Below are 15,361 nucleotides of genomic sequence, written 5' to 3' on the forward strand. Positions count from 1 at the left end.
AATCACCGCTGCGATTTATGGGGTCACTTAGCATGTCACCGAGGCACTGAGCTGAATCTATATGTATTATCTAATTTTTACTATAGTCCTGTCATAATGGAAATTATTTCCACAACTTTGCAGGTGTGGAAAAATCATAATTCAGAGAGGTTAAAAGTGACTTGTCCAAGGTCACCCAAATATTAGGTGACAGAGGTGGGATTCCAATTCAGGCATGCAACTGCCTCCAAAGCTATGTTCTTAATCCCGGCTAGGAAACATCGTCTGATGATTGTGGCCAGTGTCCCAGCTATATCCCGCTTCAAAGCACTAGCAGGTTTCATAAGGCTGATCCCGTGATGAAACTTGAGGGAACAGCCTTAAAATGTACTTCCATGAAAAAGTAATTTTGCTTGGGGCAAGGGGGTTGCGTTGGGTTCAAGAGCACAGTTTTTTTGGAGATCTGGCTATCTTTGCTACTTGGATAAATCTATGGACTCTCCAGGTCTCAATAAAACAGAATTGATGCTATTCATTCCTAACTACTCCCTCAGTTAGGAAAAATTGAAGACATGAGAGTGAAGCATTGTCAGCAACTTGGAACAAGTAAGTACTAATAAAGTAAAACTCAGAGTCAATAAACTCTTTCAAAATAATACTGAGTTGCAGTTGTCCATTTCCAAACTTTGTGAAAAGAAGTGTTCTATTCTTGGTATTTTCTGACTTCAAAAGAAAAAAAAAAAGATGTCAGGCTTACATTCCTGGTGCACTGGAGAGAAACAAAATAAACTTTCGCAAGTTGAAGTCTGTCTATTATAAATACTTGGGCAAAATTTACTAAGACTGTCTATGGGGGCTGGGTGCGGTGGCTCAAGCCTGTAATCCTAGCACTTTGGGAGGCCGAGGAGGGCGGATCACGAGGTCAAGAGATTGGGACCATCCTGGCCAACATGGTGAAAACCCCGTCTCTACTAAAAATACAAAAATTAGCTGGGCATGGTGGTGTGTACATGTAGTCCCAGCTACTTGGGAGGCTGAGGCAGGAGAATTGCTTGAACTTGGGAGGCGGAGGTTGCAGTGAGCCGAGATAGTGCCACTGCACTCCAGCCTGGCGCCTGGTGACAGAGTGAGACTCTGTCTCAAAAAAAAATAAAAAAAGAGACTGTCCATGGGTTAATTTCAAAGGCAAAAATGTCAAGAGACTTCAATTACAGGCCTAGGGGGATTGTGAAATGCTATCATGCCTTGAAGAAGCTACTGGTGTTGCCCAACATTTTTAGGCCCCGTTGCTACGTGCTGAGTTTTTTACTGGGCAAAATAAATGAGCTCAGGTTGGGCAGAGTGTGTGTTTTGGACAGATTGCTGAAACTGGTGATCAAAGAGTATGTCTGTCTCTTTCTCTACCACAATTTTTCCTATGTATGACAGTTTATAATAAGATAGTATGACTTAGAAGGTTCTAAAGTGGTGCAGAATAAGATAAAGATTCTACTGCCATATATACCTAGATATGCTAGGTATATCATATAACATATGATATTTTTTGACTCTGTGTCCCTACTTTATCTCATATTGAATTGTAATGCCCCAGTGTTGGGGGAGGAATCTGGTGGGAGGTGATTGGATCATGGAACGAATTTCCTCCTTGCTGATCTTGTGCTAGTGAGTTCTCACGAGATTTGGTTGTCTGAAAGTGTAAAGCACTTCCCCCTTTGCTCGCTCTCTCTTCTGCTCTGCCATGGTAAGAGGTGTTTGCTTACCCTTTCATCATGATTGTAAGTTTCCTGAGGCCTCCCAGCCATGCTTCCTGTACAGCCTGCAGAACTGTGAGTCAATTAAACCTCTTTTCTTTATAAATTAGCCAATCTCAAGTAGTTCTTTATAGCAGTGTGAGAATGAACTAATACAACATGTAAGAGCAGTGACTTTCTAAAAAAGTAGGTAGCTGAGGAGATAATAAGAAAGCAAGGGAAAAAAATCTCCAGACCCAAAAAATAAATAACACAAACCACAGCAGGAAGTGCCCAATGCTGCTGCTACCTGGAGCAGTGAAGGTATCCGTTATTGTAACCCAGAGTTTCGATTTTAACCTTCACCTGAGAATGAAGGCTTTGACCCACATGAACCAAGAAGCTGGAACTGAGATCCCTGCCCGATGTGGGCATCCTAAAGAGTTGTCATACTGATGTAATGGCAGACTAAGGAAAACAAAACAAAATGAAAAACATCCTTGGCACAGATTGGCAAAAAGGAATCTTGTCTCTGTCTAGATTTGAAGAACACAGAGAAAAAGCCTACCTTGAAAATTAAAATTCCAGGTCTGTGTCTCATATGGATTTAGAGTTCAAAGTGTACAGTACCTCAGATCCTCAAGCTGAGAAATTAACATAAAACTGGTCTTGGGAAGGTGCTAAAGCACCTTTGAAGAGTTGGAAGAAAATGCAGAAAATGCAGAAACAGCACTGAGGGAAAGGCTGACCACAGGGGATTGCCTCAGGATATGCCCCAATGAACATAACCTCAAGGCCCCAAATTACAGAACACATGAAGAAATAACCCATTATGTGCTAAACATAAAAGACAGAATGATTAGTATCCCAAGGATTTCAGATACAAGAACAATCTAAAAAGTATTTAAATGAATGAAAATGAATTTAAACATTTAAGAATGTTTAAAATGCTTAAAGACATAAAAGAACCACATGAAAGAGCATAATGAAAAAAGAATAAGAGGTCTGAAAACGACTTATATAAAAATGTATGGAAATAAAAATATAATTTAAATATGAGTCAGAGAGTTAAATGACAGATTAGACACAGCTGAATGGAAAATGAGTAAATTGGAAGACAAATCTGAGGAACTGTTTGCAATACTGTAGAGAGGAGGACAGAAATGGAAAATATAAAAAAGGTTAAGAAACATATAGGATAGAATATAAGTATCAGAAGAATATAGAGAGAACAAAAAGAGTCAATATCTAAAGAGACAATGACTGAGAAGTTTCCAGAACGAATGAACTCTTCGGACTCAGGAAGCACAGTAAGTCCTAAATGGAATTCATTTTTAAAAATCTGTATGTCACATTGTAATAAAACTGCAGAACATCCAAGATGAAGAGATGACCCTGAAAATAACTAGAGAGGAAAAACAGAACTTACAGAGCAACAACAAAGAAATAGCTTTCTCAGTAGCGACAAAGAGTTCAGGAGCTAATGGAATAATGCTAAGAAAGTGTCAACCTATAACAATTATACCCAGCTAAGCTCTTTTTCTAGAATAATGGCAAAATAAAAACATTTTCAGACAAAGTGACACAAAATGAAAAGGGCTGCAACTCACATACCGTTGATGAAAGACCTAAGAGGGGTATATTTCAGGAAGAAGGAAAATGAATTCAGAAAGGAGGTGGATGTGAGAAGCTAGCAACAACATGGTGGTTCAGATCACAACCTATGGAAACTAGGTTTACCCTTTGGCAAGACTGTTTTAAAGCTATGGTTTCAGATGTCCCAGTGTTCCAGAGATACTCTCAATGGTTTTGGCAGAGTTGCCATAAATAGCTCAGGAGAAGTGATCTGCTGTCCTGGCCATTACAACCAGTCCCAGGCTTTCCAGAGAACCTGACTACTCCCTGGAACACCGTATGAAGCAAAACAGCAGAAGGACTGAGAGCGCAGGCTCTGAAGGCACACAGACCCGCTCTCAGTGCATGCCACGCTATTTCACTGTGGCAAGTTACTGAATCCCTCTAATCCTCAGTTTCAACACCTTTAAGTCAGACAGATATATGTGTATGAGATTCTAACACAGTGCCTGGAACAAAATGAATACTCAATAAAAGATAGTAGTTACTATCATAACGATCAGTATGACAAGCTTTGTTAATTAGTTTAATGAGCAACACACATATTTATTCAGATTAAAAGTTATGTGTCCCTGGAGCTACTTAAAAAGAAAAAAGTAAGAGCATGGATGTTAACTAAAATTTCAGTGCCATGTATTAGACACTACACAGGCAATCTCATACCATCCCTGGCCTGTGAGCACTTCCAGCTGGATGTGACATGTAGGCACGTCCTCTGTCAATACCACCACAGTGCTGGACTGCCACTTCTCATTAAAACTATGACAAGTTTCAATGGCCAGCGAGTCTCTATTTGAAAGACTATTTGACCATATTTGATTAGGAGGATATATCCTGCTTAGTTTTGTCTTTTAAAAACCACTCTCTGCAGCAACCTCTGGTCATTGGAAAAATCAAAACAGAGCAGAGAGAAGATAGATGTGTTGTTCCCTTTCAACAGATAGGACGAAGGCATGATATGTCTGTGCATGTTACATGGGGAGGTGATGGGTGGCAAAAGAGAGGCTGGGTTACTGACAGCTCTGTGCCACAGCTGATCATTTCTGCAATTCATTAAAAGACACTCATGTACGTTAGCCTCCAGGTACAGAAACTAGTCTATTCCAATGACAAAAGCAGCAACTCACAAAGGCAGGCAAGTGTCCAAGGAGAAAGCTGCAGAGGGATCTAATATCTTGTTGGCAGGCACGGAGCAGCGCTCTATAGCTGGAACAGAGGTTGAAACATAAATTCTGAGTCCTAGAGCAAAAAGTTCCAAGAGGGCACCCTTTTCCTTTATTATCTACCAAATAAATTGATGTTCAAAGTAGAGTACCCTCTGGCCACCATCTTTCTTCAAAGTTTGCAGTAGTGACTTTGATTCATAATGTTTTTACACAACACATGTTCTCACTCCCTCTTGCCTTCTCGCTGCCTCATTGCCCTCAAATCAAGAATGAAGGTGCTTTTAGGTGCCTAAAACAAGAGTTTCCAGTTGTTTTGGGCAATTTCATATGGCTAGCTCATATACTTCTCAAGCTCTCTTATGGAGCATTACGCTTACAGTAACAGCCAGGAAACTGATTGCTGGGAGGGTTGTGACTGCTGCTTTGCCCTGCGGGATAAGGCAGAGTCAGCAGGGTCCTCCCTGGGAGGGACCACACTATCCCTTCCTAAGACACCTCTGGGCAAGAGATCTGGGGGGTCTTAGGGAGAGTAAGGTGTGGGGTGTCAGGAGGTTTGGGTTCCTGTGACGTGGGCCTTCCTACCACTCACCTGTGTAGTCCCAAGCAAGTGTCTTCCATCCTTGGGCTCAAGCTCCTTCATCAGGGCTAGGTGACCACTAAGATCTCTCTCTGGCTCCTCAGCTCTAAAAGTCTCCAAGGGCTTCCTAGCACTTCTGTGTCAATCTCCGTTGAGGACAGACAAAAAGCTGGGATCCAGGGGAAAGCCATGTTTCTAACTCATCGTGGGACCCAGTATCTGCTCTGTTCCACTCTGGCAGTGATCCTTGCTGTTAGCATGCAAGCGAATCAGGGGCTGGAAGGCCTGGCTGTCTGTGGTGTTTGAAGTGAGACTTTGCTATAGCCATTCTGAGTAAGTAGATACAAAGCTGCTAATTGGATTCGGCAAGTTGCTGAGTCACTGTCGTGTAAGATCAAGTTGCTCTGTGCTGATGATGAGGCCCATCCTGTCTGCAGCTGAGAACATTTTCTTTGTGATTAAAAAGAACAGGAGTGTGCAAAGACACATCATGAATTAGTTTTCACAATTTACCATGAGTAATTAAAATCTAACAGACCGCAATTAGACAACATCCACCAGAACCTTATTTGCCATTAGTTTTTTAATTAAATATGTCCCATGACTTAGCTCTAATTCCGCACAGATTTCTGATGGGGGAGGGGAGAAACAGAGCACTGGGCCCCCTGATGTATTGGTTATGACATCTTCCTGGAGGAGGAGGGTAGGGAGGACGCTCGAGCGTTTTGTATAAATCACTTACCTTTCCCTTCGCAGGATCTTTGCATAGCACAACAGAGATATAAAGTGAGCCTGGCCTTTCACTAAACTACCACCGGGCACGTGACGTATCCCAGGACACCCCATGAAGAGGGGCCAGGGCAGAGCTGGTTGGGGACTTTGATTTTTTAATCTTCCAGCACTGAGGAAGTGAGAAGTGGGTGAAATGTGTCATTATGCCATTAAAAAGAAATGTTTAACGGGGCACTCAGGCACAAACTGGGGGTGGAAAAATCATTTTTAAATGGAAGAAACTGAGAGTCCTTTTTTGTGATCTCATTGGCTTATCATGAGGGAGGGACGATAGTGCTTGGCACGTCCAGGGTCACTGGAAGACAGCACAAGGAGCTGTCCTCCTGCGCACAGAGCATCAGGGGGTGCTCCAGGCTAGCACAGGCTTCCACTAGGCCTGCCTCTGGCACTGGAATTGGGCAGAAAAGTATTTACTCATCTGCCTCCTTTGGAGTTGGGCATGGAAAGGAAGGAGATATTCTACTCTAGAAGCTTGGAAAGGATCTATCTGGCATTAGATTTACGGACTCTCTTTTAAAGGATTCCTCACCAGAATGAATGCAGGTGAGGACAGAGTTAAGGGCAGTTTACATAATGGCTCATTTTTAAGCTTGCTTTCTGCCCAAAAGAAAAATGTTGTCTATTGCTTGCTGAGAATTAATGCATTTGTATTATTTCAACAACGGTCAAGTGCCTAGGACAATAGAACCTGAAACCAAGGCTAGAAGATGCCATTTGCTTGATAAACTAAAAGTAGATGGAAAGACCAGAATTAGCCTGAATCTGTTCACTGGCCACTCTTGGCTTTCCTCCCAAGACCGACAAGCTGCAGAGGTTCAACTTATGTGATTTCCTACCATAATTAAAAGCCCTTGAGGGAAGAGTCCTTACAGAGAATTATGTTCCAAAATATCATCTATAAGACTGAGTTTGGGCCTAGAATGCATCGTACAGCTCAGAAAAAACATTGAACAGTATATGGTGTTAGGATTCCAGCCCATCCCCCCCAAAACCCACCAAACTTATTCTATTACGAAGTTCACCTTAGCATGGGAAAACGGAGCATCAAGTTCTAGGGTGAGTCAATTGGGTGTCTAGCAAAACAACATCAAAAATGATGGCGAGGAAAGACTTAGAAATCCTAAAGGAATGGGTTGACTAGGAGAGATGATTAGAGATGAATGGGGAAGTTGAAAGAGAGCCTATTAATAGTCGTCTTTTAAAATATTCTAGCCTTTCTTTCCAGGCAGAAATAAGAAGCCACCAAGAAACTCTTTCAAAGTCCTGCCACCAAAATTACAAACTCCCCCCGCTCCCTGCATTCACACCAATCCTGCTCTTTCTCTTCCGTCCTGAGTCTAACCCCACCACGGCGATCTGCATTCCACTGCCTTTGACTTTTCTTTGTCTACTTCTTCCTCCTGCAGCTGCACCCCTTTCACCTGGAACCCTTCTCTTCCCTCCCACCAGACGAACTCCAGCCCATGTAAAAGAAACTCACTCCTGACTGGGCCTCCTCTCTGGTCATCTTTTTTATTTCTTGCTTCTCCTCAACCAAGCTTCCCGAAAATCTCTCTATTGTCCAGCCCACTGCAATCTTGTCTGATCAAGCGCACAAGTAGGAACTGAAGGCCAGTTTATGCATCTGGTGCAGGGCTGGGTCTGAGTCCCAGGAGAGAAGGGCGTGCGGTCATCACTCCCACGAGGGCATGTCCTTCCCCTTCCTCTACATCCAACCCCACTCCAACCTTCCATGTCATGAATTCCCGCTCATGCCTCAGGTTTCTGCTTGGAAGGTCTTCCCTGGTAATGATGTCCCTGCCCCAGTCTTTTAGGTAGTCCCCTGGCATTGCTGTGCCATTGTATCATGATGATCTGACACTTGTCTTTTCCCTCAGCACCAGCCCTACTAACTGAGAGGGCGGGGACTCTGCCTTTTTCACTTCCACTTGCATCCCCAGTGCCCAGCATGATGGTTGGACCCCAGGAGGGGCTCCACAGATACCTGGTGAATGGCAAATGAACACGCTTCCTCACTGGGTGGAATGCCTATAACTCCCCACAGGCCCAATATCCTCAGCCTCCCACGGGCCGCTCCACTCGGTCAGCTGGAGCGCCTTCACGGCGGCAGGGAGTGGAGGCAGTGCACAGATGTGGGCCTGGAGTGCTTTTGTCCTCTCATTAGCAACAAGCATGCCTTCCCCAGCAACAAGCCTTCCTCCCCAGGGGAGAAAATCAGCCCGGTAGCCTGCCAATGACTGCGCCTAGGTTATAGCTTTAGGAGGGAGAGGATACATCTCTTTATGGCCTTTTTACTTCATAAACTGTAAACACACCAGAAGGAAGAAGTTTTCATGCTGAGAATGAACCTTGAAGAGAAAATGCCTTTCACAGGGGCCTTGAGCACAGAAGGCACCGGCCAGGGCCTGAGGCCTGAGCACAGCATGGCTGGTCTTCTTAAGGACCCCCTGTATCTGCCCACCTGGGTCGGCGCCAGTACCAAGAGGAGCTGGCAGCAGGAGGTGACACAGAAGCCCCTGGCTGGCCTCCACTGCCACCGGCACCTTCTGCCCAGGCCCCTAGCAGGGTCTGTTTCTGGTCCTCCCCACCCTGACTGCAGCCCTCCTCCAATCCCCACAGCAGCTGTTGAGATCTTTTAAAAACATAAATCTGATCATGTCACACCCTGCTTAAAATGCTTAGCTGGGCTGCCTGGCTCCGGCCACCTCCTTACTCTGTTGCCCTGCCTCACTCCTGCAACTGGAGCCCCACGGCCCTTTGGCATGCTCTTGGAGGCATTTTCACAGGCTCCTTCCACTCCCGGACATGGACCCTTCCCTTGGGGAGGGCCAGTATGAGGGGAGGGGAGGAGGAGACTGTCTCAGGCCCCTCTTGGACCAGTTCTTCTGGCTTGCAAGGCCATCCCTTCAGAGTTGCAATAGAGATGATTTCAGGGAAGGCAGGCTAGGGAGCCTGACTGTGGCTATAAATCAAGCCATAGCCTCTCATTTCATCATATCAGTAATGAAGCTATATTTGATCTTCACCTGATTCCTGTCTGTACTCTTAATGACATCTGAGCTCAGTGAAGGAAGAGAGGTGCCATTTCTTGGTCCCCCTCAAAACATCAACAAACCCAATCTTTTACGATTGCAGGCTCACATATACAAATTAGAAAGCAAAGCAGCAAGCATCCACAGCGTTCGCCCACAGGCAGCACTTAATTTGTATCGGCTGAATGAGTGAATGGAAAGTATTCTGAACTGGCTGGCAATAGCTGAACTAACTTATTTTTGGTTACTGCTCCAGGCTTTGTCAATGACTAGTAGTGTGTCTTTGAAGGAGTTATTCAACCTCTCTTGGCCCCAGCCATGCTATTAGGACAAAATAATATACTGTATGTAATATACTTAGCAATTGTCTGGTGTACACTGGTAATCAATGTTAATTCTTTATCAGTTTTTACCCTTATCCCTGATTCTTGCCTGTGGCCATGATGGCTGGCTAGACTCATGCCTGGGCCTCACCATTCTTGGGGAGAAAAAATGGCCAAGCACATTAGCTTTGAGGCTTGAGAGTCCCAAAGCTTTTGAGGTTATTTTCCTTCCACATTTTCTGCACTGAAGTTGGCTGTGCCCTTTGTAGCAAACATGCCATCTCTTCCACCAGATATGAGTCTCTGAGACACACTTATTTCTAGTTTTTGCTTAGAATGAGAGGTGTCATTTTCTTCCTTGGCCAACCACAAAAAAAGGGGGTCCAGGTACCAGCGGGAAAGGGTGAAGGGGAGAGGGCCCAAGCCCCAGGAGGCAGAGATTCCTGTTCCCACAGCAGGGATAGTGATGGGAAGCTGAGTGGAGAAGTGACAGTGGGAGGGAGGGGTGAGGGAAGGAGAGAGGGGTAGCAGTGGGAATTTTCTTGGTATGAGGTTTGAACTGTCTTTGGAGGCAGATTTTGAGCAATAGTATTTGTTAAAGCTATTTCAGATGAACTCTTGATCTCAAGGAATGGTCCAGGATGAAACATGGAATGTTTCAGAAAGGAGTGAGCTTAGAATCAGAGAAAATGTAGGCTTTGGATATAGATTTTAAGATTGATTGATCTCTGAAATCAATAATTTTGAAAAAAAAAAGACATCTCGGGAATATAAAAATGGGCTGACAACTTAATATATTTCAGCAACCAATAGGAAAAGATTATTCAGCAATGAAGTGAAGGCTGGCAGGTGACTGCACGCCACCTCTCTCCTTCCAACTCTCAAAACTGCATGTGCAATTTCAGCAAGTGACTGAAACCTCTGATCCTTATCGCAGGGACTGCTGGGTGCCTCTCAGGCATCCATTCACTTCCACCCATTGTGGTGTCCAGCCTCCAAGACAGTGCCCAACAACTCCTGCCATCTGGCACTCATTCCTGGTATGAGCCCCTCCCACATCGTACTGGGTTGGCCTGTGAGGCCAACAGCATATGGCAGACAGGACAGGGTGTCACTTACTTCACACCATGCATCTAACCCAGAAGCAAATCCTACAGGCTCTGTCTCCAAAACATATCCTGCATCTGAGCACCTCTTACCACCTCATCTACTATCCAATCACCACCATCTCTTGTCTAGATTTTTGCAATGGTCTAACTGGGCTCCCTGCCTCCACACTTGCCTCCTTACAGCGGCCAAAGTCATGCTGCTAAATCCACCTGAAAATCTTCTAGCACCTTCCCACTTCCTCCAGAGTACAGGCCATCCCTTCAATGTGATCTGGCTCCCACCCGTTCTTCCTGAGCCTGTCTCCTGCAACACCCGTCACGGAGCCTGCTCTAATTGCGGTGGCCTCTCTTGGCTGGTATTCATGGTACCACCGCCTATGTCTCAAACTTGGGGCATGCTGCTGCCATAACCTTTGCAACCGCTGTTCCTTCTGTCTAGAATGTTCTTCCCAGTATCCACTTGGCCCACTCCTGCATGTCTTTGTTCAGTTGTCACCATCTCTGCAAAGCCTTCCCTGTCCCATTTAAAAGTGCACAGGCTCCCCCATCACAATCTTAACGTCCTACATATGTTCCCCATTTATTTTTTGATGTGCCTTTCCCAACTTGTCAGCTGTACATGCACAGAGCTTTCTCCTTAGTTTTGTTCTATTCTGTTGTCTTTGAGTCTGGCCAACAGCAAGGGTTTAATAAATATTAGCAGATATTAATACTGATCACTATTAGTGATGTGCACAGTTCCGAGGCAACAAGGATGAATAAGACCTGACTCTTGCCCTAAGGGAGCTCAGTCCTCACCCCCACCTCTGCCCACTCTCCGCCCTGCTTCCTCCAGGCAGAGCCCGCAGTCTCACCAGCCACATCCTGCTGCCACCTGGAGGCTGGGACACTATTCACCAAAGCCCTCCACCCAAGGAGATGCTGCTTGCAAAGAATTTTGGTTTGAAAAAACTAAGCACCCTGTCACCCTGCTTGGCTGGGGGACTCTGAGTGGCAGGACCTGAACGACAAGGGGACAGAATGCTGCTGTCTGGATTGCACTCAAAGTGCAAATGAATGCATGGCGAGCAGACAAAAACCTGCCATTGTCAAACACATAAAGCAGATACCATCCGTACGGAAGAACAGCACACATACAGACACATGCTCTTTAAAATCCCCCCTTCCATGCACCTTCTAAGGACCACTTGGCCATCATGTCACTGTCTTTGTTCATGAGGGCAGGCTCTGACTGCTCCTAGGGGAAAGCCTGCCTGGCTTTGGGTTGGTCTCAGCAGTGTGAAAAGATAATTATCTGCTGGCTGCCTGGGAATGTAAGGTATCAAACAGATTACCTTAGTAATTAAAATAATGAAAAGAATCATCAGGACTAGAAGATATTTTCTATCTTTTTAATTGAAGACTCTAAAGAAGGGTTAAAATATGAACTGGAGAGGAACATCCTTATTAATCCTTATTAACCTATCTCATAATTACAGGCACACAATTGGAGGCCTGTTGCCTCCTCACAGGCTTTTAGGGTTCCTTCCGATGGTGAGGTCTCCCCAGGGTTCTCTTCCTACTCTGTACCATGCAGGGTCACAGGGGGCTCATTCTGATATAAAGATGGCTGTAAAGACCTATCGATTGGCTGGGTGCGGTGGCTCATGCCTGTAATCCTGGCACTTTGGGAGACTGAGGCGGGAGGATGACTTGAGCCCAGGAGTTTGAGACCAGCCTGGGCAACATAGTAAGACCCCATATCTACAAAAATTACAAAAATTAGCCACGTGTGGGGCTAATTTTGCCTTGTAGTCCTAGCTACTTAGGAGGCTCAGGTGGGACGATGGCTTGAGCACAGGAGGCAGAGGCTGCAGTGAGCCAATATCGCACCACTGCACTCCAGCCTCGGTGACAGAGTGAGGCCCTGACTCAAAATAAAAAAATTTAAAAGACCCATTGATTTATTTATTCCCTTATTTTGCAGCAAATGGACATTCTGCAAACAGACCTTTTGATTACACTGTCTTTGAAAAGAGCTAATAAATGATCAATTACAAGAGACGTACACAAACAGAAATTGGTATTTGTCTATGCAGGATATCTCCTAGAAAATAAAAAGATCATTAAAGCACAGACACACACAGTGAAGTGTGTCTGTTTAAGATGGCCCATCTCAAATGTTAGTGTGCTCTGGCTGGCACAAGGTCACAGGTGGCATGACAATCGTCCCTTCTAATGGCCTTGGAAACCACTCTTTAACTTTGGACTTCCCGGAAATCGCTTTAGGGGCCATTTTCCCTGAGAATTTGGCATCGTGAGAGTTAGAAAGTAGAGCAGGGCTAATAATAGCTTCATTGCTGCTATCGCCCTAACTCAGTCAGTTTTATTTTGTTAATGGCTCTTTTCTAGGATAGCATTTTGTGGGCATATTTGTGGATGTTTTGTTGTGGCATGACTGGTATAGTCTAGGGTATAAACACCATTACTTTTCCTAAAAAGTGCCAAATGCTGCAGGTACAGGTAATGTTGTGACCAGGCCAGGATGATTGTCTCGATTTCCTTTGCCACCAACATTTAACTGCCGAATCTAAACAGCTCTTGACTAGGGCACTGTTTTTATAATTGTCAATTATATTGTATTTATTTTTTATGCACTTTTATGCATGTGTGTTACATCTAGCCATAAAAAGGACGCAAAGATTTAATGTGCTGCCTCCTGTTATGTTTCTGCGGTTATGTGCCAATCATGGGACTGCCCTGAGCTTTGAGGCGTGTTACAGAAGCCTCTAAACACTTGCTCTGTGGTGGCCTTTATACATTATCGCTCAAGGACAGAGCCATAGTGGGCTTCCTCCTGCTTCCCCGAAAGTGAGTGCCTTCCTGATGATAAGCTGGCGAGGATGTGGAAACGCATGGAAACTGCTGGGCAGAAGAGGCAGACTTGGGAATCAGATAGAACTGGGTTTACATCCCAGCTCTGCTGCTTAGTCCTGTGATCTGAAAAGGTAAACCAACCCCCACAAAGCCCCTGCTTCCTCATCTATAAAGGGAGACTTCATGGTACTTATCTCAGAGGATTGTTGTAATGGTAATTTGCTAACATGCTGATTGTTACCAATATGAACACACTGTTGGTTGCAGGTAACAGAATTTCCAATCCAAACAGCTCCAGAGAATGCAGAACTAGGTTGGACTGAATTTGATTCATTAGGAGGAGGACGGGGTTGTCCTACCACAGTGGTCCTGGCTTGGTCTCTCCATCCCTGTCTACCTTTGCTGTCTTGTTTGTGGCAGCTTCATCCCTAGGACTGTAACAGGTCCAGCTGCTCATCCTCCCCAGACTTCTCTCTCAAGAGTGAGGCCACACTCCCAGAGGTCCTCAGATGTTGCGCACCTTCCCTTCACAATTCACTGTTCTCAGTTGGGTTATCCCGTTTCTAAACCAATCCTGCCCCACAGGCAGTACCTGCACTGACTGGCTTAGACCTGGTGAGAAAGCCGGGGTCAGTGCCCCAAAGGGCTGAGCTGCTATAAGAGGTAAGAGGGGAAGGATGTTGAGGAGGAATGTACAGTGAGTGTAACACACACATATGTGATTAGCGCTCAATGAGCGGAAAGTATTACTGCGTAAGAGCGTAAATAACAAGACAGTTATTAAATGCCTGTTGATAGAATACTTTTGTTTTTAACTTCCTCCAAGGAGAGTGAAACGGCTGGTTTTAAACTCAGCGTGTTCTCAGTGAAAATGCTTTCCAAGCCTCCATTCATCTTCTCTCTCCCCCAGCTCCTCCAGACAGTGGTGTCTACCCACAATGTGCTCCCTTATGAAGCCACCCTAACATGAAAACCACTTCAGTGCCACTGTGAGCCTTCCACAACAGCATTTGAAGGAACATGGTTTTGTTCTAAGCCAGGCTTGTTACTGATCAAATGCCAGCATGAAACTTTCATAAGGTTATTCTAGAGCATGGCTTTCACCTTCTAATATTCAAGCTGTTCCGTACAGTTGCAAAGGGACAACAGAACTAGGAGGCACTCCTGTAAATCAATACAAACACGGCGGCCTTCCAGCTGCTGTCAGAAAGGTGAGATAAGGTCTCGGCCGCATCTGCTACCGTCCAGAGCTCATAGCCAGTGCCCCCACAACAGGGTGGGCTGTGGATTCCAGTCTGGCTGGGGTGGATGAAAGGCGGTCTCCACCATTTCCAACGTGGTCATTTGAAGGATGTCAGTCACTAACTCAACACTGTTCCAACAAGAGAATTTTAGAGATGAGAAAAGTGAAAGGTTCAAAAGGGAGCTAAAGTTGCCATTGAATAAGAAATTGGCATCCCTAAGGGTTCTCGAGAGAGCTTGAGATGACAGTTGTGATAAATTTTCAAAATTCGAGTATCTGGATATAGCCTACAAGGCAAAATTGATAATGTCACTGATATTTTGGGCCCATATATCCTGCCCCTGCCCTGTGAGCCTTGTACACACCCCACTCCACCCCCACACAAACACATGCACCCCTGGAGGTAGATTGCTGGCCATCAGGAAGCACAAACATTCTCTCAGGAGTACTGGGACCCCGTTTCCTGGCAGGGCTGCGGACACTTGCCCCTTTCCTCCTAGACCCAGTAATTCCTTCAATACTATGCCTTTTTTAAAAATAAAAAAAATTTTTCCTATTTAAAGAAACTTTCATGGCATAGAAAGTTTACCAGTTCAGAACAACATCACCTGATGTTTCCCTGTTTGCAAACCCTCAAACATACCTTCTTTTCTTCAGACACTCAAAAAGCAAGAGGCAAACAGAAGAGTGGAAGTGGTGGGGTCGTGGGAGGGTAGGAAAATGCAAACAGCCAACCGTACCAAGAAAACAAAATGACAAACTTTGCTAGATAAAAAAGTAAGAGGAAACTTTGTACAGAAAAACAAAAAGCAAAAGTCTCCAATTCTTCTAAAAGCTTTCTACTAGCGAAGTTCTCATTGAAGTCAGCGCTTAGAAGGTACTCCAGATAATGGGGAAAATAGACTGTGTGCTTAGTAAA

General features: G+C 44.9%; 1 protein-coding gene across 3 annotated transcripts in view; it reads right to left on the minus strand.

Moving 5' to 3' along the window:
- Positions 1-15,361, minus strand: part of FARS2 (phenylalanyl-tRNA synthetase 2, mitochondrial) — a 523,925-nt gene that overhangs the window by 11,651 nt on the left and 496,913 nt on the right. Inside the window, exon 7 of one of the 3 annotated variants that reach the window (XM_032250126.1) lies at positions 1,873-1,924. The exons of the other annotated variants lie outside the window; for them this stretch is intronic. Coding sequence (XP_032106017.1) covers positions 1,909-1,924 — 16 coding nt within the window. The 3' untranslated portion in view covers positions 1,873-1,908. Of the gene's footprint in view, positions 1-1,872; positions 1,925-15,361 lie in introns of those variants that run through there. 3 annotated transcript variants of the gene reach the window in all.

Source organism: Sapajus apella, unplaced genomic scaffold (genome assembly GCF_009761245.1).
Source record: "Sapajus apella isolate SASKATOON/1434 unplaced genomic scaffold, GSC_monkey_1.0 scaffold70, whole genome shotgun sequence".
Taxonomy (NCBI): Eukaryota; Metazoa; Chordata; class Mammalia; order Primates; family Cebidae; genus Sapajus; species Sapajus apella.